The sequence below is a fragment of the Bacillus rossius genome, chromosome 17, assembly GCF_032445375.1.
Source record: "Bacillus rossius redtenbacheri isolate Brsri chromosome 17, Brsri_v3, whole genome shotgun sequence".
Classification (NCBI taxonomy): Eukaryota; Metazoa; Arthropoda; class Insecta; order Phasmatodea; family Bacillidae; genus Bacillus; species Bacillus rossius.
The window spans coordinates 39214317-39239367 of record NC_086344.1 but is presented as its reverse complement, the minus strand read 5'-3'; the positions used below and the strand labels follow the sequence as shown (position 1 = coordinate 39239367).

Here is a 25051-nt window from a genome sequence, read left to right as displayed (position 1 = left end):
GGGGTAGTACTGGGGGGTAGTACTGGGGGGAGTACTGGGGGGTAGTATTGCTGGGGGTAGTACTGAAGGGGTAGTGCTGGGGGGTAGTGTCGGGAGGTAGTGCTGGGGGTAGTACTGGGGGGTAGTATTGCTGGGGGTAGTACTGAAGGGGTAGTGCTGGGGGGTAGTGTCGGGAGGTAGTGCTGGGGGTAGTACTGGGGGTAGTACTGGGGGGTAGTACTGGGGGGAGTACTGGGGGGTAGTATTGCTGGGGGTAGTATTGAAGGGGTAGTGCTGGGGGGTAGTGTCGGGAGGTAGTGCTGGGGGTAGTACTGGGGGGTAGTATTGCTGGGGGTAGTACTGAAGGGGTAGTGCTGGGGGGTAGTGTCGGGAGGTAGTGCTGGGGGTAGTACTGGGGGGTAGTATTGCTGGGGGTAGTACTGAAGGGGTAGTGCTGGGGGGTAGTGTCGGGAGGTAGTGCTGGGGGTAGTACTGGGGGGTAGTACTGGGGGGAGTACTGGGGGGTAGTATTGCTGGGGGTAGTATTGAAGGGGTAGTGCTGGGGGGTAGTGTCGGGAGGTAGTGCTGGGGGTAGTACTGGGGGGTAGTATTGCTGGGGGTAGTACTGAAGGGGTAGTGCTGGGGGGTAGTGTCGGGAGGTAGTGCTGGGGGTAGTACTGGGGGGTAGTACTGGGGGGAGTACTGGGGGGTAGTATTGCTGGGGGTAGTATTGAAGGGGTAGTGCTAGGGGGTAGTGTCGGGAGGTAGTGCTGGGGGTAGTACTGGGGGGTAGTATTGCTGGGGGTAGTACTGAAGGGGTAGTGCTGGGGGGTAGTGTCGGGAGGTAGTGCTGGGGGTAGTACTGGGGGGTAGTACTGGGGGGAGTACTGGGGGGTAGTATTGCTGGGGGTAGTACTGAAGGGGTAGTGCTGGGGGGTAGTGTCGGGAGGTAGTGATGTGGGGGTAGTACTGGGTGGGTAGTACTGGGGGGTAGTATTGCTGGGGGTAGTATTGAAGGGGTAGTGCTGGGGGGTAGTGTCGGGAGGTAGTGCTGGGGGTAGTACTGGGGGGTAGTATTGCTGGGGGTAGTACTGAAGGGGTAGTGCTGGGGGGTAGTGTCGGGAGGTAGTGCTGGGGGTAGTACTGGGGGGTAGTATTGCTGGGGGTAGTACTGAAGGGGTAGTGCCGGTGGTAGTGCCGGGAGGTAGTGTTGGGACTTGGGGGTAGTGGCACGCACCTGTGAACTCGAGCCCTCCCAGCTTCCAGGTGCCCTTCTTGGTGACGAGGATGCTGGCGGGGCACACGTTCCTGTGCAGCACGTGGCCCGAGTAGTGCAAGAAGGAGAGCGCTTCCGTGATCTGCAACCAGACACATGGCCGGTGCTGTACTCCCACACGGCTCTCGGCATGCAGCTGCCTTCATCTTGTGTGGTTCTACCATTAGTAGGGACACCTGTATTTCGCGAATACATTTCGTGTCGAGGTATTTCACAAAATACTGCAGCTTTTCTCCTGTGGTTATTGGCTGAGGTCGGTGAGAGGTGTCGTCCCGCTCTTGACGGGGCCAATGAGAATGTGGTCACCGTACTGCTGCACCCTCGCAATTTGCCATGATGACTCTTAGAAAAAGCTACAGTGTTTTGTGAAATACACTTGACATGAAATGAAATCGCGAAATACAGGTGTCCTTATACATAGGTAACAAAGGACGCCATATTGGTTTTAATCATAACAAAATTTTTTAACATTTCATATTGTTGAAAATTGGCCTTGATGAAGACAGAGCGTGAGATTACGCAACAGTGACATATATTTAAAAGTCATAAAATAGTGTTTATTGATATTATTATCACAAAAAATGGTTACAATTCTCAAGGCCGGTACTCAACACACCCAGGCTCTCAGATTGATCAAACCACCCAGGCGACAGTGAACCCTTCATCTTCTCCAAGCAGCCCACAGGCACAACTCACTCTCACTGCTCACTACACACGCCCCTCCTCAAGGGTACGCCACTGCCAAGTCTCGAATGAAAAAAATAATTGAAACAATGAAATGCCCATTGCCATTGAGACCCCAAAGGCATCAACAAATCCCGTTGCTGAGGACACAAATAAAGCTTCAACAATGCAATAGCAAAATCCGTTCAGCTCCAGAGCTATCCCCGCAGGAACTGTGCATTTTTTTTCCGGGATGAAAATGAGTCTATATCAATCTCCGGCCCATAAACTATCACTACGCAAGAAATCACGTCTATTTGTTGCTCCGTTGCTACATGAAAGAGGAATAAACCAACAATCACACACTAGCGTTTACATGTTAGCAGGCAGAAGGATGGACATAAAGTGGACCAGGGAAATAAGAAAAAAAAGAGTTACGAAACGCAGGGTAGTTTTTCAAGGGATGATAAAGCTGCCAGCCACCGAGCATACATGGAGTGATGACGCTAGGGGTTGTTTAACTAGCGCCTTAAACAATAATGGGCATTAGCAAAGACCAGCAGTCACTTTCGCTGATTATTCCGAGAAACGAAAGGTTTGCTCGATGTTCATTTCACGTGGTTCTACTAAAGCCAAATAGGAAGAGTTAACTCGGGCGAAAATTCTCACAACATTTTGACAGCTGCCTTAAAGCTCGATATCACATGCCAGGCTATTTATTTAATTTTCCAGTCATTACTATCAATTAAAGTACATTCCTGTAAATTAACAAAGATAACTCTCTTGCGCATGTTTTTAGGTCACTTCAAAATACACTCAAACCCTTGTTGTGTTGCCCTCTGCCCAAATACTCCCTTACTGGATGCCAGCAAGTCGGTGTGACGTCAGGCGCAGGCGCGACCCGCCTATCCCTGCAGCATGGCGGCGTTCAGTTCTCTGCACCGTCCGCAACCTATTCTCCTTTCTTTCTCGCGTCAGGAACGTCTTGACATGTTACTACCGTCGCGCCAAAAAGAAGTTTCACTTAAAAAAAATAAAAGAGATTGTCGGACACGTAACTGCAAACTCACAATCAAACTGAAGCGAAAGTACTTCCGGATGAATGGTCAGCGTGGTCGCGTCGTGGGAGGCGAGATGACTTGCCTCTCGCCGGTGGAGCGAGGTTATCTCGCGGACGGCCGCCAGTCTCGAAGGGAACAGTCTCTTGTTGCAGTCTAGCGAGCGGGGGACACAAATAAAGCTTCAACAATGCAAAAGCAACAATCTGTTCAGCTCCAGAACTATCCCCGCAGGAACTGTGCATTTTTTTCCCGGGATCATGAGGGGTCTGTTTCAATCTCCGGCCCATAAACTATCACTACGCGAGAAATCACGTCTATTTGTTGCTCCGTTTCTACATGAAATTCAGACAACCTTTCAAAAACACCACTTTCAGAAAAATCCTGATGGGCTGCCCATCCAAGGTGCAAAAATTCAGACAACCTGAGTCCCGCCTTGAGAATGCTACGCGAGATTCAGTGAAGCGAACTAACCGGAAACAAAGAGAATGGACAGGTGACACTTGCCTGAGAATGTAGATGGCATAGGAGTTTATACTAGAGACCATTTTCCCAGTCCCTGATAATTGGTTTTGACGTGACAACGTCTAATAAATCGATGAACGCCGGCAGCACGCACGAAAAAGTGTCTCCTAGCGACGAGCCACACAGCACCGTGCTGTCCTCTGATTGGCCCAGCGGGGAGACCAGCTGACACCAGGAGGGATGCCCGGAAAATCTCCAGTGCTCGGTGATCAGTCAAGTCGATGGGGCGATGGGGAGGGGGGAGGAAGGAGTGTGGTGTCCGGAACGCGCCAATAGGGATCGGCATTTCCACTCGTCGCCGTGCCCGACTCCGGCGCACAAAGCGTCACGTGACGGGGAAAGTGTTCCCCGCGAAAGGGGGGGAGGGCGGCTGATCCCCCCGAAGTGGGAGGAGGCGACACAAACAGCGGCGATCTCCTGGCATCTGCGCCGCGCACAAAGGCACCAGCCGGGCCTGGCCAACTCGACAGTGGTCGCTGCCTCGCTGGCAAGAACAGCACAGTTGAAACACACCGCCACCCTTCAATGCTCTTCACACGCCACCCAGTTATAAACAAGAACAAGTGGTTTCCTGGCACTTTTTGACGTGACGTCTAATAAATCGACGAACGCCGGCTGCACGCACGAAAAAGTGTCCCGTAACGCACATTATCCCGTTACGCTGTGTCCCGTTACGCTCATTGTACGCTTGCGCCGCATCTATCTCTCTTCCACTCGATTGGAACAACCATCTTTTTGACTTTTTCGAGGCACATTAAACTTGAAACACTCCCATTATTTTCCTACTTTTCCTATCATCGTCCTATCCTTAACAGAATAACACAGATTGGAAGAAGTTAAATAGCAAACTTGTATGAAAGTTGTAGTTAAAATAATCTCTTCGTTAAAGTAATAAAAATATTTGAATTAATGAGTGCAAATGAAAGTACATACATTTATCAATTAAATTGTATATTTCATTTCACTCCTCCTTTGTATCCACACAAAATAGTGATAATTCAATAAAAATGATTCAATTTTATTCATTAAAGTATGCAATCATTTCATCATTGTTTTGTTATAACGTTGTCACGTTAAACTATCGTCCGTAAACCGACTTTACATACAACCAATTTTTTTTATAATATACTGGCTGCAGTATCCGGCGTGTCCCGGACCATATATTTACATATTTATAGACTAAACTGTTGTTAGCGCCTTTAGTTCGCTAGCCGCCGCGAGCTCCAATGAGCGGACGGGTCTCGCCGAGGAAAAGTATATGAAGTTTCCAGACCTTACTAAATGACTGTGTGGCGGACATAGCGAAATCACAAACACTCACTGTTTGTATGTTATGAAAATTAATTTCCCTATGGCGATCGGTTGAACGGTATAGAAGTTGATCCGCTGCAGCGCCATCTAGTGGAGAGTTACAAAAAAAATTGTTTGCTTAAAAAAATTCTTTATAAAAAAAAACACTTCGATGTGCCAACTTTCATGATGATCAGTCAAACGGTTTCCGAGTACATCAACGTCATATATACCAACATTCATATATATATACACATATATATAATTTAGCGAAATGCCCCAGAGTTGATAGTGACTGACAGCTGTCAATTGTTTATTTTGTGAATTCACTAGCTTTAAGAAACAAATTCATTTCCGGCAATGAAAAAATGTGCAATAATAATGTTAATAAATACGTTATGGTATTTGAAAGTAAATTAATGTTAGATCCTTGCCTTAACGAAAATATCATTTTCAAAAAGAAATGTAAACATATTACATCATAAAAAATGTCGATATCAATGTGTCTTCATTCAGTCCCTGCTTCTCCCCCATGAAGGGAAGTACTTATCTGTCATAAATTAATTTTCTTCTAATATTTCGTGATTTGCAAATTCATTTAAACAAACTCATAATATAAATTAGTTATTAAAGATTTTTTTCTACCAATGAATTCGTTATTAATTTTTTTTTAGCACCGAATGGAGTTTTTTTTATGTGAGTCCTAGCATGTACTGAAAGCATGAAAAACATTTGGTGTACAGTTTTTGGATCATTAAATAAATACTGTTTACTTTACCTTCAATTTGATGTATGTTTTGTTGAAAAAAGTGTAAATAAACTGTTATAATATACCATTGAAACTGTGACATAATTTTATGGACACTACTGTATCTGCGAACTTGTCATTGCAGCAACGGTACTTGCCACGCCATGAAGGACCTGGGGCTGGTGGGAAACTACTAACATTCACATTACCGAGCCAGGTGCTACCAGGGCAGAAACTGAACTGTGGCATCAGCCAATGAACACCCGCTATTTACTGGATTATCCTTATTTTGTGTATTCTAACATGGCCGCATTTATTACTTGATTGATTTTTGCAGGTTCCTCCTAATTAAATATATCAATGTGCTGGCACGTAAAAATTAAACCCTTGTCCTTTACGATGTATGCCTATCTCTAAATCCTTGAAAAAAAATTAAAACTTTGACTTAAACCATCCGAATAAATTAGATTTGCCTGTAAAATTATTCATATCTCAGAAGGATTGAGATCAAATCTGAAATTCAAATAATTCCTCGTTCTTCCTGTCTGCGAACATTGGGAAGTAAAATAAAAAAGAGGATGTCGTGTTCCTCTTTCCTATCTGAAGGGATTAGTTTAAACACGTGCTCTCATCTTCAACCGTCTTCATTTGTTCCTTGTCTGGATGCGCACGACAGCAAGATGAAGCCTCACAGAAATAAAATCACGTTCTTTAAAATACCATATTTCGTTTGGAACACCCGAGAAGAAGGAAGATGGCAGATGCTTGATGCTAATTGCTGCTTCTCTTCCCAGCAATGAAAATTCTTTTGTTCAGCTCCCTATTGTCTCCCCCTTTTTTTTTCCGGTTCGAAGAAATACAAACATCGCGATGACGCGCGCCAGAACCTCGAAATAATTACATTCGTTGTTTCTCTGAAATTTTGAAAACTTTTTTTTTAGGAACACAAACTCCATCTCTCTCTCTCTCAGCGTTCTCTACTCAGGGTTGTTCGCTTAAACAATGCCAACTGAGTACCATCGAACTTTATCCGATATTTGATGGAATATTTTGTTTTTAAAATTGTTTGCGTGAAATAATAAGTTCCCATTTAAATTTATTCGCTCAACTTTAACTACAATTTATTTACGGTCCTGTGTCACAAAAGAGAGATACATGCCTTGGTTTTCAGCGGGATGAATCAGCAGTTATAAATGGCCTTCGGTAATAAGCAAATACTGAAAGCAAACACAGGGTTTGAGCTCACCTATGACTTTGGTTTCTACCCTGAGGCCAGACGAATCCGAGAAGACAGCTTCCAGGCAAGAGGCAGAGCGGCGCAGGTTTTTGTCACGACCTTTGACCTCCAACTTCTCGGTCGAGGTCGACAAAACTCCCCTCACGCACGCCACCGATAGGGTCACGGACTCAAGCATATCTATACTCGATTCAGGGAAGCCTGAGTCCCGCCTTGAGAATGCCACGTGGGATCCAGTAAACCGAACTAACTGGCAACAAAGAGAATGGACAGGTGACATTTGCCTGAGAGTGTAGATGGCATAGGAGTTTATGCTGGAGACCATTTTCCCAGTCCCTGATAATTGGTTTTGACGTGACAACGTCTAATAAATCGATGAACGCCGGCTGCACGCACGAAAAAGTGTCCCTTAACGCACATTGTCCCTTTACGTTGTGTCCCGTTACGCTCATTGTACGCTTGCGCCGCATCTATCTCTCTTCCCTCTCGATTGGAACAACCATCGATTTGACTTTTTCGAGGCACATTAAACTTGAAACACTCCCATTCGTTTCCTACTTTTCCCATCATCGTCCTATCCTCAACAGAATAACACAGATTGGAAGAAGTTAAATAGCAAACATGTATAAAAGTTATAGTTAAAATAATCTCTTCGTTAAAGTAATAAACATATTTGAATTAATCAGTGCAAATAAAAGTAAATTTATCAATTAAATTGTAGATTTCATTTCACTCCTTCTTTGTATCCATACAAAAAAGTGATAATTCAATAAAAATGATTCAATTTTATTCATAAAAGTATGCAATCATTTCATCAATGTTTTGTTATGACGTTGTCACGTTAAAATATCGTCCGTAAACCGATTTTACAGACAACCACTTTTCCAGAAGCAGCATTGACGTGAAAGTGGAACTGTTCTGCCGAGCGGAGAGTGGCTACTGCCCTCGGGCTGGTGAATGGCCGCAGCTGACGTCACGCGTCTCTCCTGGAGAAGAGAGGGGGAAGGGGGAGGTGAGATAAGTCCGAGTCCAGCTCTTAAGGCCCCCGCCTACCCGGGCACACATACCGTCTGCAGAGCTTCAGGAAAAACAACGCGATTTCAAAACTACTTGAGATATCCGAGTGGGGCCTGTTTACGAAAAGCATTTAAGAGTTCGCTGAGGGCCTAAAAGTACTTTTGAATTTGGATGAAGTTTTTAAACTGTATTTTTAGATGAGTTAAAATGGCTAAAACGCATGTTTTCAGAGTAATTTGTAGGCGTAAAACAACCAGTACAGATTCTTGAAAGCATTTAAGGGACTTTCACTACACCTTTATCTTCATTTCTCCGCAAAATAACGTTACTGTCACCGCTCAAATTTCACAGTTATCCTGTGACGACGAGAAGACTGCGCGCCAGTCCAGAGGAGACACCGCGCTAGAAGCACCAGCGAGCGTCGCGCTTATCATTCCGCCTCGCTAACACACATACACCCCTGACGAGGCGGGCCCCTTAAGGCCCTGCCACACTGCCGACACCTTCCAACACGTCGAGGAGAGTTATGACGTCACTAGCGAGGACATTTTTTCTTGACACGAGTTGGACGACTCGAGTTCCCATCAAATGTATTGCACGTAAGACGAGTTCAAAAAAATATCTCGGATGTTTTGGATGCGATCTGACAATCAAACTCGTGCCCGGCGGAAAAAAAGGAAATGACACCGTTTACTTCACAACACATCTTTAACATGGCGAAGAATAAAATGGGAGATTAATAATAAAATAATTTTAATACGAGTGTCATTCGCGAATGAATTTTATATTTGAAAAAAAATTTAATTAAATTTTTATTTTACAGAAGTTATTTCATTATGTAACGAATTAAATTTTGACGTTAAAAAAATATTAGAAATGCACAAATAGCATAACATGTTCAAAAATTTCATCCAGCACTGATATGATGCATTTTTTTTTTAATTTTTCAAAATTTAGATTAAAATTAAAAGTTTTCAGATAGATTTGACAAGAAATATTTATACTTGGATAGTGTGACGTGATTAAAAACATATTTGAGGTTATCTGTCCAAATACGTTTGACGGAGAAGATTGGAGGCCAACACTACCCCTCCGACTCTGTTGTCAAACGCATCGGGGACAGACATCGGACAGCGAGGCAGGGCCTAACTGCGACTGCTCCACTCAGCTCCGTGGCGGTCAGGGGAGGAGAGTGTGGGGGGTAGGATGTGTGGCGTGGGTAGGGGTTGCGGGGGGGGGGGGGAATACGTGACGGCAGAAAGTTTCAGGCATCTTCCCTCGCGTAACTTTCCTGTTTGTTTGTTTTTTTCCTTCTTTTCTTTAACTTCCGCCCAGGAAGCGACGGCCGACACCAACACAAATCATCCTCTCTTTTCCCTCAGGCTCCGGCCTTCAGCTGACTTCTTCAGAAAGGGATTCCTCCCGCGCCGAATCTCCCGAAACACTTCAGCTTCAGGCTATATATATATTTTTTTCTTTCGGGATTGTTGGGGACCGAAAATGAAATCACGGATTCATTTAGCGACGTGCTAATTTAGCTATGCTTGAACCTATGCTATCGTTTCACTGTCGGCCAATCAGAGACCCTCAGTCAAGTAGGTATCGAATCACGACTCTCCAAAGCTGGACTCCTCTTGACTACGTATGCATAATCAAAGTCGTTTTTGAGAGTTCTCATTGGTCGACAACGACAAGGTCACACACTTTGGGCGGGTTACACCATATTGGGCAACCACTTCTCGTTAGGAGTATGCGACAGGGGTTCCGGAGACACGCCTAACCGACCGCCATATTGTGATTGTGACGATGTTACGGCGGCCATTTTGGTGTCAAGTTTCCTGAACTTCCGACGAGCAGGTGAGGTTATCCCGAGTGCACACACAGAGAAAAAAGGTTTGTTTGAATCAAACAAATATTTATTTACATATGGCGAAACAAATATTTACTGGGTGGAACAAAATATTTTGTTAGTTTAACCAAACTAGGTAAGTAACAAAAATTAATTTGTTACACCTAACCAAATACACATTTGAGTTGGCAAAATCATTTTGTTGGGTCAACAGAATCTTTCCCTGCCACAAAATATTTGTTTGAATTAACAAAATATATTTATTTCGCCATGTATAAACCAATATTTTGTTGAGGCAAACAAACCTTTTTTCTCTGTGAGAGGACCGCGAGTTGTTCCAGTCGCCCCGGAGGCGGTGCAGTGGTCAAGCAGCGGCGCCCCCGCAGCGGGAGGGACCAGGCAGGCCGGCACAAGTATGCAATTAGCGGCGCACGGGCGGCGTGTAGCGAGCGGAGGCCGGGAAGGCCGGAATGCGGGCCGGAGGACCCCCATATTGCCCCGCGCGACCCCGGCACCAATGAGAGGACGCGGCGCTGGGTCCCAGGGCGAAGGGAGGAGGGCGTATGGGCGCTCCAAGTCCCGCAGAGATGAAGCGTCGCTCCTACTTCATCGGGCACAGAGTAGCGAGGGAGGACCGGGCGGGCTAGGGTCATCCAAGAGACATCACTCTGCCGTCAGCAGTACTTGCTTACTGCCCCAACTCCCTTCCACCACGCTCCTGCTGAGTGACCTCCAGGTCGGACTCCAAGGTCCTCTGCACTCTCGCACAAGCCTTTTATCGGCGTCTCTGAAAAAGTGAGGCTGCCCAGGAAAACATTAGAGTTGAAGTCCACAGGAAGAAGACTCCAAGGAAGACCAAAGAGGAAGTGGGAAGAGCAGATAGTTAAAATAGCGCAGGAGAGTGGAAATGCCTGAGGAGGAATGATGGTGGGACAGAGGAAGATGGAGGAACTTACTTTTCTGACACCCGGCCAAAGGGCTGGAATCAGTTGATGATGATGATGATGATGGTGGCTCGTGATTCCACACTTCTTCGACTGAGGGTCTCTCTAACTGGCCCACAGTCCTCTGGATCAACAGTGAACCAACGACAGAAGCATGCCACGGGAAGAATACGGAAAAAAATATTTCCCGGTCTCCATAGACGGTGATTTATCACGAGATGGTCTGCGATCCGCCGTTTCCCCCGCTCTACTCTTGTGGCTGGAAGAAATGCATTTTTGAAATGGCGGGGTTTTGGTTTCATGACGAACCAAGGCGGTGCTCTGTTGTGGTACATGTTTCCTGATTGGCTGGGTTAGGTTCGAATCAAACTTGTCTCGGCCATCAGAGCCCACAAGGAACCAGATATCGTAATGAAATCCATCAAACAGTTGAATATCCATGTATACGTGAATTCATATCCCTACCCGTACTCGCCGATTGTTACCTATTGGGCAGTGACATGGAATGTAGAGAAAAATGATGCTGGGAAGATCAAATCAATAGGTATGTAGTTTATGAGGAGGATGCTGGCAGTTAGGAGGTGAGATGGGATCAGAAATGAGATGGTGCAAGCAATAGCAGGAGTACAGTACATGGATGAGATCGTGGGAGAAGCGAGAATGAGATGGTGTGGCCATGCCAGAGAATGGGAAAGTGAGGCTGCCCAGGAAGATTATGGAGTTGAAGTCCACAGGAAGAAGAATCCAAGGAAGACCAAAGAGGAAGTGGGAAGAGCAGATAGTTAAAATAGCGCAGGTGAGTGGAAATGCGTGAGGAGGCATGATGGAGGGACAGAGGAAGATGAAGGAATTTACTTTGCTGACCCGGCCACGGGCTGGAATCAGTTGATGATGATGATGACGACTTGGTTTATTCGCTGCGCCGCAGACGGAACAAAAACGGGTTTGTTTCTTCACCCCCCCCCCTGCTTTACTGCGAAGCATGTTGTCCTTATGACGGTGTTTCAGTTATGTCAGGTGGGTTCAAAAAACTCTGAATAATGAAGAGCCCGTTAAATTGCACTCACAGAGTACAGCTATCTTTATAAGCATAAAGTGAAAGGCCCAGCTTGGAATATATATATACACACACACATTTTGGGGTGGGAGGAAGGTAAGACATGGAGAAGTTCAGTTAAATGTTCATTGTCTGTCGATTGTGATCTCTGACACACACGGTGTCCTCATGACTGATGGCTTAATTGTTACCACGGGCTGAAGATCTTCTGGAAAACTCCATTCGCGCCCGATAGAGCAACAGCAGACTTATATTCACCGGCCAGCATTACCTTCATGTTGTGTATGTTCCGTCTGCGACACAGGATCCTGTCCCCAAGTACTCGCGCTGTCGACATCAAAGAATATTCTTTCTGAACCACACGTCGCAGAATCTGAGATTTCTTCTGATCCCTTCGACAGGAGTTAAATACGCACCTCTGCCTCCAGGTTCAACCGAGCGAGCTGACATGAAGGGAAAATATCAACAGCAAAGGAATTTTTGACGACGGTAGCCGTAAACTAATAACATCCCATATCATGGAAAAAAAAATAGGAAGCAGTCGAGATATTAAAAAAGAAGTAACCATTAAAATATGTTTATTTCCATAATAGCTTCCCCACGCCAATTATATCGTAAACGTGTATTTCCTCAAAGTTGAACGTCATTATTTCCGCACGCACACAGGTTAAACCCTTATTCAACGGGAGCATAAAAATGGCCGGCGCAATAAGTTTTACTTTGGATTCATCGTCGCGTAATGGGGGACCGTTGTGCGAACTTTCACGAGCTTTCAGACGACGACAAAAAAAAAAAAAACCTCGGTCCGCCGTATTTTCCTTTTCTTTTAAAAGTTGCTGGGGAGGAAGCGGCGCCCCTGCGACTCGCTTTGTCCGCGCCAGGCGTCGAGACGCGGCGCTGGGGACATGACGCACTTGACGCAAATACCTGCGCTGCGTCAGCCGCGTCGCTGACGACGCACTGTGGCGGAAACAATCTCGCGATATTGCGCTTAGGATAATTGTTCTGCGTCTCTCCGCTAAATGCTTCCAACCCTGCACAGGGGGAAAAAAAACTAACTAAATTTGTTATGTAAGAAAAATGTTTTAGGTAAAGAAGTAGCTTGGCTTTCGGGTTGTAGCCGTGACCTTGGCGAATAATTCAACCAAAGTTTCGGTCGACATTTGTAGTCACCATCATCGGTAGGTAACTGCTCCCTGATGATTGCGACTGCAAATGTCGACCAAAACATCGGTGAATTATTCGCCAAGGACACGGCTACAACCCAGAAGCCAAGCTACTTGTTTTTATCATTATTAAAAAAAACTTTAATTTTGGTTTGGGGATATTTTCTAATGATGCCATGCCGCTGAGCAGAGCAGGGTTGAGTGAAGGATGGGTAGAGACCGGAAAAATTCGCGGTTTCATTTCGCTATATGCTAGAATCCAAATGTGTTTAACTTTTTTGCTGCTTCAGTGATTGGACCACAGGTTGTCTGAAGGAATCACAGCCAATGAATAATCCCCAACTAAAGGAGTATCGAATCAAAAGCATCCTAGTTAACAGGTATCACGAGTCAGTAGCCAATGAGCAGATGTAGTTTGTCCGAGTGCATAGAGGATCTTGGAGTCTACCCCGCGGGTCATTGAATTCGCGGATTTTCCCGGTCCCTAATGATGGGCTGGTAATTAGCACCGCGCCGCGACTTGTTCAGCCCTGCCCGGTGGCGGGTGAGGGAGCAGGAGGGGGTTCGCCCCCGGCAAGTCCCGGCCCATTGTTCCGACCTGCCTCGTGACCGAGGCGGTGTTTCGTAATACTTCATACACTTCATACACTTCATACACTTCATCCCCGCAGCGGCGAGACAATGCGCGCTTCCCTAGCCGCGAAACACGACCTGAGCGAAGGAGCACGCATTACTAGGGGCCAGGCATATTTCGCGAAAAGATTCCGAGACCAGTTGAAAGTCAAAACAATGTAGCACCGTCTGTGTTCCGTGATTGGGTGAGTTTCTCTCAGGTACATGTCGATTGTCACAACACCAATCACAGTGATCCAGCGCGGAAGCAAACGCGTCCTGAGTGGCTCAGGTCAGACAAGGCGACGACTTCTCTCGCAGAACGGCCGCCAATCACAAGGAAGAAACCGCTGGTGCGTGTATACCTTGTTGCAGTCTAATAGACGTTCAGGTTTTTTTTTCGCAAAAAATGCATGGCTCTACGCATTACTAGGCACCGGGAAAATTCGCGAATTCAATGACCCACAGGATAGACAATAAGATCCTCTATGCAAGCGGACAAATTACAACTTCTCATTGGCCACTGACTCGTGACAATTATTAACTAGGAACCGGAAAAATTCAGTGACCTGTAGGATGAACTCCATAGTTCTACGTACACTCGGTCAAATACCACCCACTCATTGGATGCTGTCTTGTGAGGCGTACCAACGTAGCAGCCTGTGATTCGATACAGCTTTGGTTGGGTGTTTCTCATTGGCCCAGAGTCATCTAGGTGAGTTGTGAGCCAATAACAGAGGCTGCATTGAGGTATAACTATTTGTATTTTAACCTATCACGAATTGAACTCGCGAATTTTTCCGGTCTCTACTATTAACTAGGATGCTTTTGATTCGATACTCCTTTAGTTGAGGATTATACATTGGCTCTTGATTCCTTCAGACAACCTGTGCTCCAATCACTGAAGCAGCAAAAAAGTTAAACAAAGTTGGATTCTAGCATATCGCGAAATGAAACCGCGTTTTTTCCCCTGTCTCTACGCATTACAGTCGCGGATAATTAGGGGCAGACATTTTTTCGCGAAAAAATTTTTTCTGAACGCCTCTTAAGACTGCAACGAGGTACACGCAAACCAGCGGTTTCTCCCTTGCGATTGGCGGCCACCTGCGATAGAAGCAATTGTCTTAATTTGCCCGGGCCACTCAGGACAAATCTTCCTTTCGCCACTGAATTATTTTGATTGGTGGTGTTGTAACACTCCAAGTGTGCCTGAAAGAAACTATCACTGAACACAGACGATGCTATAGGATTTTTAACTTTCATCTGAACCCGGAACTTTTTTTTCTCGCGAAATGTGCATGACCCTACTGATTATTTTCGCGATAGTATACAATTCAAGAACTTATACCCTTAAGCTGCCTTTTCTCTTTGCTCACTGTCAATGTGGACGACTGTGGGCCGATGAGAGACCTTCAGCCAAAGAAGTGTCCAGTCACAGGCAAACCAGCTGAAGACGACTGGCGTTATTGCCTGAACAGAGGACCATGCCCCCCAGAAGGGTTTGAGCTGGTTTGACCCCTGGATCCATGCCCCGGGCCTATCTCAGTGTGTGAAATAAATATACACACTCGCTGTGGTTATTGTAAAGTACATAATATTATAAATAAAGCTTAGTTTGGACTTATATGATAGTAACCATAACTATACCCTGTATTTTCAGGTTAAATAACATTCTGAAAGGAGTGTAGGTAAGAAATAACTAGAGACTGGAAAAATTCGCGGGTTCAAGTCATGATATACTATCATCCAAACAACTTTATCTTAATATTGCTTCTGTGACTGACTCACAGTTTATCTGGAGGACTTTGAGCCAGTGGAAAAACCTTCAACCAAAACAGTATCGAATCGCAAGCGTCCCAGTTGACAAGTGTCAACGAGTCAATAGCTAATGAGCAGGTGGCATTTGCCTGAGTGTGTAGAGGATTTTGGAGTCTACCCTAGAGTTCATCGAACTCGCGAATTTTTCCAGTCTCTAGAAATAACAATGCAATTATAATGTATAACAAGGAGGGGGGGGGAGGTCGTCTCCGATCCTGGGTCCAGGGCCCGTAATCGAATGTGGTGGGGGGGGGGGGGGCATGACAGAATACTGTGAAGTCCATCCTGGAGGTAATCGGAAACCACCAGTTTTTCAGGTCACTAACCACCAGGAATGTTCATTTTGATGTCAGTCTGAAATTCTCAGTTCTATGTAAGTACAAATACATGCTCTCCTACTGTCTGATTTCTTACTGTCTGGAAAAAAAAAATTGTGGGTTCAGTTGGCGAAAGGCTATGATTCAAGTACCTCTGTGCTGCTTCTGCTATTGGCTAACAGTTTGTATGGAGTACTCTGGGCCAATGAGAAACTCTCGGATGACAGGCTAACCGGTTGGGACGTCGCACAATTCGTCAACCAATGGACAGGTGGCATTCCAGAATATGTAGAGGACTGTGGAGTCTACCCTAGAGATCAGTGAAATCACTAATTTTTCCAGTTCCTAATAATTAATTTCGATTGCACCACCAACCCGCCAGACTATGAAACCTGGTATTCCATAAATAATGTACTTTGAAAAAACCTTCATTGTGTAAAGGCAATTTGAGTCTCTCTTGTAGCGAAATAAATAAACATGCAAATCGTACAAACGTAGAGTTATTTTTAGCCGTTACACAGGGAGCTAACATTTAAAGCTTGTCCAAGAACTCATCAGTCCGTGAACAGGTGTTAAGCCAATCAATAGCTGTTCTGTATTGAACCAAAAATCGTAGTTTGGAAGTAAAAGACTTTCTTCTTTTAATCTTGGAAATCTCCACTCTACATGAAATTATTAGGTACTGAAATTACAAATTTCCATGTAAGTATAATTTCTGCTACATAATTCTGCATATTCCAGAAATTGAAAAAAATTAACCCCCCCCCCCCCATGAACTTTTGGGAAACAAATTTCTATGCATGAAATTTGCGGCCAAAACATTTTTTCGTGTAACACTGACTATTCATGCATAAAATATATATACTGTGCTAACATAGCAAGCTATTTAAAAAATATAAATCATTCAATAAAGATTTAAATAGGTAGAACTCGTGCGTAATGTTTTCTATTTTTAATTAGGCTAATATAAATGATGATTTAGCTCTTGGATGTATTAGTATATGGAGTGTGTGTACGGTAGAAATTGTGAAGTCAACCTGGATAGCAATTGATTAAGAATACCAGCTGTAGCCGCTAAATGGATGTTGTAGCGTGTAACCCCATATTGGCCACGAACATTTTTCCATCCAGAGGATGGTAGTTCTCATTTCGACTTCAACCATTAACATGATAAAGATCGCTCCATGTAACTTCTTAACCTCCGTACAATAGTAGGCCTTTAATGTTTTTGTTGCTAGTTTTTAAAGGAAAGAAACGAATATATCCTTACTTGATTGGGGAAAAAAAATTGGATGTAATGTTACTGAACATGGGCATTTCGTATACGAAAATTTGCCATTAAAATTTTATACATTTCCCAGTATTTTATTTATTTTTATTTTTACACAGAGACGTGTGGGAGATATAACACGTACTGATGGATATAGGTGAATCATTTCCATTTAACTGTACGGTAACATTAACCGAATTTTTCTTTTCACAGGATGAAAAGAAAAAAAATAAATTTCTTCCATCGTGTTCTTTTCACCGGCCAACCAGCGCCTATGCGCGGGCAGGTTCTTTTGTTCCCGAAAGACCTATTAAAAGAGAGAGAGAGGAGGGGAGGACGAGATTAGCGGCGATGCGACGTGCTACCGGGAGAGCTGCCCCCTCCGCCCCCGTCCAGGGACCTCGCCCCCGCCCCTATAGGAGACCCCCGGCGGCAAAATGTCCATTAGCGAAGGCGCGCTCGGCCCATTTCCGGACCGGAACCGACCTGCAGCCGCCCCGACGGCAGCCAATACGTTTGGCACAAAAACACGTCCTTCCCCCCGCCACCCCTTCCCCCAGGAAATGAGATTCCCTGACCGTGGGAGCACTCCTCCTGCCTGGACGGGGCTATTAGCGACAATGCACTAACTCCAGTACCTCCAGTACCTCCAGTACCTCCGGTACCTCCAGTACCTCCAGTACCTCCAGTACCTCCAGTACCTCCAGTACCTCCAGTACCTCCAGTACCTCCAGTACCTCCAGTACCTCCAGTACCTCCAGTACCTCCAGTACCTCCGGTACCTCCAGTACCTCCAGTACCTCCAGTACCTCCGGTACCTCCAGTACCTCCAGTACCTCCAGTACCTCCAGTACCTCCGGTACCTCCGGTACCTCCAGTACCTCCAGTACCTCCAGTACCTCCAGTACCTCCAGTACCTCCGGTACCTCCGGTACCTCCGGTACCTCCAGTACCTCCAGTACCTCCAGTACCTCCAGTACCTCCAGTACCTCCAGTACCTCCAGTACCTCCGCTACCTCCAGTACCTCCAGTACCTCCAGTACCTCCAGTACCTCCGGTACCTCCGGTACCTCCAGTACCTCCGGTACCTCCGGTACCTCCGGTACCTCCAGTACCTCCGGTACCTCCGGTACCTCCAGTACCTCCAGTACCTCCGGTACCTCCGGTACCTCCAGTACCTCCAGTACCTCCGGTACCTCCGGTACCTCCAGTACCTCCAGTACCTCCAGTACCTCCAGTACCTCCAGTACCTTCAGTACCTCCGGTACCTCCAGTACCTCCAGTACCTCCAGTACCTCCAGTACCTCCAGTACCTCCGGTACCTCCGGTACCTCCGGTACCTCCAGTACCTCCAGTACCTCCAGTACCTCCAGTACCTCCAGTACCTCCAGTACCTCCAGTACCTCCAGTACCTCCGTTACCTTTAGTACCTGCAGTACCTGCAGTACCTCCGGTACCTCCAGTACCTCCAGTACCTCCAGTACCTCCAGTACCTCCAGTACCTCCAGTACCTCCGTTACCTTTAGTACCTGCAGTACCTGCAGTACCTCCGGTACCTCCAGTACCTCCGATACCTCCGGTACCTCCAGTACCTCTGGTACCCCCGGTACCTCAACTTCGAGCGCATTCATGTAGCGTTCACCTGCGAAGGGAAGGCGGTCGCCATGGAATCTACGGTGTGGTGTAAACAGCGGCCGGAAAAAAATTCGCGGGTTCCGTTATCTCCAGGTTGGACTCTGATATTCTCTGTACACTCGGGAAAATACCAGTTGTTCATTGGGTGCTGACTCGCGACGCGTCTGGTGATCCCACACTCTTGGCTCACAGTCCTCCAGATTAACAGCGGACCAATAGGAGAAGCACACTGTTACAAAAGATTCCTTTTGGAACAAGTTAGCAATATATTTTTTGTTTTACTACAACTTTGAGCAACATATGCCAATTGTTATTTTTGTATATCAATTGGAGCATAATTTTTTTTATCACTGTTTCATTTAAGCATAAATATTTTTTAGCCATGGACCAGATAATCTAACATTTAATAATTTAACTATATTAATGTGCGTAGTTAAAATTATAAAGCTATTCAGAGAACGGTTTGCAAATAACTTTTAACTATTAGAGGTACTGGAACAACACAACCGAACCCAGTATTACTGCGAACATTAATTTTTGTTATGATACAGCTTGCTTTCATGGAAACGTACAAACTTACAAATATATCTTATGATTAGAGACCGGAAAAATTCGCGGTTTCATTTCGCGATATGCTAGAATCCAAATGTGTTTAACCTTTCGCTGCTTCAGTGATTGGACCACAGGTTGTCTGAAGGAATCACAGCCAATGAATAATCCTCAACGAAAGAAGTATCGAATCAAAAGTATTCTAGTTAACAGTTGTCACGAGTCAGTGGCCAATGAGCAGATGTAATTTGTCCGAGTGCATAGAGGATCTTGGAGTCTATCCTGGGGGTCATTGAACCCGCGAATTTTTTCCGGTCTCTACTAATGATTGTTTGAATGTGAGCACGCGGAGAAGTGCAATGTGCGTTGTTCCGTGCACGGTCTGTGGGCGACCGGCTGGTGAACACAATCGCCCGCAGGGAGTCTGTCTGGTCCGGCGCTCATGGGGTGGGGGTGGAGGGGGTGGGGACTCCAGTCGGCTCGTTAGCTCGTTAGCTCGTTAGCTCGTTAGCTCGTTAGCTCGTTAGCTCGTTAGCTCGTTAGCTCGTAATCAGATGAAGCGGGCTTCAGCCGCCCGGGGCGATCTGCTGACAGCGGCGCAGTCAGTCATCCGCGCCTCCACCCCTTCCCCCGACTTTCAGCAACCCCCTTTTTTTTTGACGTGACAACGTCTAATGAATCGACGAACGCCGGCTGCACGCACGAAAAAATGTCCCGTTACGCACATTGTCCCGTTACGCTCATTGTACGCTTGCGCCGCATCTATCTCTCTTCCCTCTCGATTGGAACAAACTTCGATTTGACTTTTTTCGAGGCACATTAAACTTGAAACACTCCCATTCGTTTCCTACTTTTCCCATCGTCGTCCTATCCTTAACAGAATGACACAGATTGGAAGAAGTTAAATAGCAAACATGTATAAAAGTTATAGTTAAAAAATCTCTTCGTTAAAGTAAGAAACATGTTTGAATTAATGAGTGCAAATAAAAGTAAATTTATCAATTAAATTGTAGATTTCATTTCACTCCTTCTTTGTATCCATACGAAATAGTGATGATTCAATAAAAATTAATTCAATTTTATTCATAAAACTGTGCAATCATTTCATCAATGTTATGTTATGACGTTGTCACGTTAAACTATCGTCCGTAAACCGACTTTACATACAACCAATTTTTTTTTTTAAATTTTTAGTTTGCACATGAGCGCTCTCTATCTGCAGCAAGATGAACACTGCGCGGTTTTGTTCACGCCTGGTCCCGCTACTGCGGCAGTCTGCCGACACAACCCTCGTACTGATAGTTATTAATGCTCTTCCTTCAAGATAAGCCGCTGCCGCACTCTAATGGGTACAAATTTAAACTGACATGGTGGCAACATCCTCTACCGAACGAAAACAATATGTAGGCAGCGTGAAAAATCAATATAAAATTCAAATTATTGTATATTCGATTATCTTTTCCTTGGTTTTAAAAAATTACGCTTGAATGAAACATCAATAAAAATATAAAATTATGCGCCTTAAACTTCATGGTAAGTCGCAAAAATTAATCACTTTTATGCTTAGTATTTTTTTTTTCCACCAGGCGGAAAACATACTTGATCACAGTGAGATCATAACTACAGAGCTCTTGCAAGGGGCTCGAACATTAAGTAATGGCTCTACTTAAAAGCATTCGTAAAACAATTCATTATAGGCATTATTCGCGACAACACTCGGACGCCCATTAAACTGCAACGAACCATGCAGTTTTTTCCTTTTGATTGGCGGCCGTCTGCGAGAGAAGTCGTCGCCTTGTCTGACCTGAGCCACTCAGGACGCGTTTGCTTCCGCGCTGAGTCACAGTTGATTGGTGTTGTAACCAATCACGAAATACAGCTGATTCTACAGTGTTTCAACATAAAGCAAGTCTCAAAATATTTTCTGGTACATAATATTTTATTATTGTACAAAAAAATCAACTGATTCCATCAGTGGCGTAGCCAGGATTTGTGTATGGGGGGTGTTAAGAAGCATGGCCCCCCCCCCCGTATTAAAGCGGGGGGTCCGGGGGTCCTCCCCCGGAAAAAATTTGGATTTTAAGGTGTAAAATAGTGCTATTTTAGCAGTTTTCGGTTCTTAAATTTAAATATTGTAATGGTAAAATTTTTATTAATTTTAATATGAAATTTGTTGAGTGATGAATAGGAAATTAATTAAATATTTGGTGCTAAAAGGGGGGGGGGGGGGGGGTTGAACCCCTAAACCCCCCCTGGCTACGCCCATGGTTTCCGTTGAAAAACAACAAAGTTAGGGGGAATAAAAAATTGTCGTAGTCGCAGCAAAATACGAGCATACATATATTTTTTTTATAACGAGAATGAAACATTCCGGGAAGGTCTAAAAAAAGGTTTTCTTAGTTACGTGGTGTTTTTTTTTATACGCTCTGCGACGCGATTACTGATTCACAGCCTTCTGTCTCTGTCTCTCTCGCGGCGCTGTCTCCGGAACAGAAGGCAGCTTCAACCTGGCATTTATGAGCGCGGCGTGGCCTCGTGCGCTCATGCGCTCATGCGCTCATGCGCTCATGCGGGAGGCCCGGCTATCGCAAGCTGCGAGCGAGGCTGCTGAATATTTCAGAACGCGGTTTCCGTTGCCGGAGGGGAAGCAGGGAAGGGGTTGGGTAGGTAGGGGAGGGGAGGGGGGGGGGGGAAGAGGCTTCAAAGAGACGTTTGACATCACGAGAAGCTTATACAATCCACGGTTTTTTTTCTTCCTTCCGTCAATGCCCCGGTGTTTTTGACACGGAGTTCAAACACGAGCCTCGCAGCAGACTCCTCGCGGCGGTTTATCAGCGCGCCTCAGGAGTGGTTACATGCTGTTTGAACCCACCAGTATTTGTTACAAACACTACTTTCTGCTTAAAGCAAGATTTTTCTCTTCCAATGAAAAAAAAATATATTTTTTGAATAAGAAATACTGTTTATTAGGTTGAAAAAAAACAAAAAAAAACAAAACAAAACAAAGCGTGTTTCATTATTCATCGGTAGAGAAAAATTCGCGGATTCTTTTCGTGACACGCTAAAGTTCGAATAACCATACCTTTGTGTTTACTTCTGCTATTGGTCCGCTGTTTAAAGATTAGTTTCACACATACGTCTACACTCATTAGTAAGGACAGGTAGCTTTTGCGAAAAATAAAAAATTGAATGCTTATTAGACTACAATAAGGTTTCTGCTTTGTGATTGGCGGCCGCTTGCAAGTTAAGCCATTGTCTTATTTGGCTGGGCCACTATTTGCTTCTGCATTGAGTGGATGCGATTCGCGTTCCGTGTTCCTTAAACTCAACCGGTCACGAAACCCAGACAATACTGCCGTGTTTTAATACATACATAGCCTGGCAATCTTCTCACCAAAAAAATCACTGGTCTTGCCAATTACGAAATACAGTCGATGTTAATTTTTTTTTTTTAAATATTTCAAGATATTTACACGAAAAAAGTTTTGACAAAGTCTTTCAGTACTAATACATCTAACCTCGGCAACGAGCAAATTCATGTGTTCTCATGTTGCAAATAATCTTATAACTAGAGACCTGAAAAATTCACGGGTTCATTTCGTGGTATGCTAAAATTCAAATAATTATACCTTAGTGCTGCTTCTGTCATTGGTTCACTGTTAATCTGGAGGACTGAGGGCCAATTAGATACCCTCACTCATAGAAGTGTCGAATCACAGGCCACCCAGTCGAGACGACTCACAAGTCAACAGCCAATGAGCAGTTGGCATTTGCCCGAGTGTGTAGAGGATATTGGAGTCTATCCTGGAGGTCATTGAACCCACGAATTTTTCCGGTCTCTACTTATAACGCGTAACTCGGATACGAGATTAAAGTAGAATTATTTGAAATAATGCCGAGCATGATACATATACGCGAATTGTGATTTAAACTGAATTTCTGGACGCGAACCACACGTAGTTCCCGCACCCGCCACTGGAACTCGCTACGTCCACTGTCGAATCATTGCATTTGTAGAGCGATCTTTAAACTATGTAATTAAACGACTCCGATAAAAGCGAAAAAAAGAATTGACAAAATACTAAACTCCGGCTTTAGTTCTGAGTTTTGACAAGGAATTTTTATAAAATATACTGCCCATCTTGTTTAAATGCATTAAAAAAAATTAAAACTATAAAGTTTCCCTTTGTCTTTGAGAACTTTGGTTCGCACCATCCGCCACAGATGGCAGCACCGTGGACACACATTTCCGTTCCATGTGACTTCCGTGCCGTTCATGAAATTACTCCCACCAAATGCCGTTTATCGAAAGCTAAGAAGTTACACATACATCTAAAAATAAAAACAAATAAAAAGGCTATCATGGGGATTGTCGACAGAAGTGAAAATTTAAAATTTGTTTTTAAATGTGTAATATGATATCATTTCTACGTTAAATTTACGCAAGAAAACGATTTTGGTATTATATCACTAGCATGTCGGTGCCACGATACCCACAAGTTTTGCCCCTACCAATAATAACTTTAAAATTAGAAGAAATGAAAAATTCATCATTGAAAAATAAAAATAAAAGTACTTCAATCCACAAATAATCAACATTACCTTTCATAAATCAAAAACCTGACGTTTGAAAAGAAATTCACCACGTAAATAAATAAACAAAAGAAAATCGCTGAACGCGATCAATTTAACTTCACGCACTGCTACTACAGACGCGAACTCACAAGATGTTACCCATCCAAAGAGAGTCCAACACGCACATGATACAGTCGAGTATGTACAATGTATCAGTGTACATATGCGTGTGCATGCACACAGGTCTATGCGCGTCACTAGCATGTCGGCGGCGCGAACCCGTAAGTTAATCGCTCGACGCGGCTAAAGAAGTTTTCACTTAAAAAACGAATTCGTTGTTTGTAAAGTCGGTTTACGTACGATAGTTTAACGTGAAAACGTCATAACAAAACATTGATTAAATGATTGCATACTTTTATGAATAAAATCGAATCATTTTTTTTGAATTATCACAATTTTATATGGATACAAAGAAGGAGTGAAATGAAATCTACAATTTAATTGATAAATTTACTTTTATTTGCACTCATTAATTCAAATATGTTTATTACTTTAACGAATAGATTATTTTAAATATAACTTTTATACATGTTTGCTATTTAACTTTTTCCAATCTGTGTTATTCTGTTAAGGATAGGACGATGATGGGAAAAGTAGGAAACGAATGGGAGTGTTTCAAGTTTAATGTGCCTCGAAAAAGTCAAATCGATGGTTGTTCCAATCGAGTGGAAGAGAGAGAGAGATGCGGCGAATGAGCGTAACGGGACAAAGCGTAACGGGACAATGTGCGTAACGGGACACTTTTTCGTGTGTGCAGCCGGTCTTCATCGATTTATTAGATGTTTTTCACGTCAATAAAACACGGCTCTGCTCATCTGCGACGTGTGACGTAAATACTCGCAATTACCGCCTCTCGACACGTGTTTCCGATCGACAAACTCTCGCTCGCTCCGCCAGGGGCGCGCGCAGTCGCGGCGAACATAACCTTATCTGCGGCGTCTAAGCAAGGAAGCGTCGAATATTCAATTTGCTGGAGGCGAACCAACCAACAACGAAACTAATTTACGGGCTGGAGTGGGGAGTTCTCGACCCTGCTACCGCCGATCTCCCGCCAGAAGGACCCCCGCCCGGGGCCAGCTCGTGTGAAGACAACACTAGGTGCTCGCACGCAGACACACACTTGGTACTAGCTGCAGCACCCGGCGTTGCCCGGCTTGCTAGATTGCCCGCGAGTTAAAGCAAACTGTATAGCGCTACATGACAGTGTGGTGGAAATGACACACAATTGCTGTTTGTGTGTCCTATGACCTATGACTTTTCTGTTTACCCATGGCGATCGGTTGAACGGTTTAGAAGTTGATGCGCTGCAGCGCCATCTATTGGACGAGTTATAGCGAAACGAATATCGTTAAAATATTCGCTGTAAATTATTTTAAATGGTTGGTATAGAATAAAAAAAATCAAAA

At 44.6% G+C, this 25051-nt stretch overlaps 1 protein-coding gene across 1 annotated transcript in view; it reads right to left on the bottom strand.

The window, feature by feature from the left end:
• The window catches only part of LOC134540662 (SCY1-like protein 2), a 251173-nt gene that overhangs the window by 99230 nt on the left and 126892 nt on the right, over positions 1-25051 (bottom strand). The window contains exon 4 of the mRNA XM_063383534.1: positions 1217-1337. Within this exon, the coding sequence (XP_063239604.1) occupies positions 1217-1337 (121 nt within the window). The remainder of the gene's footprint in view (positions 1-1216; positions 1338-25051) is intronic.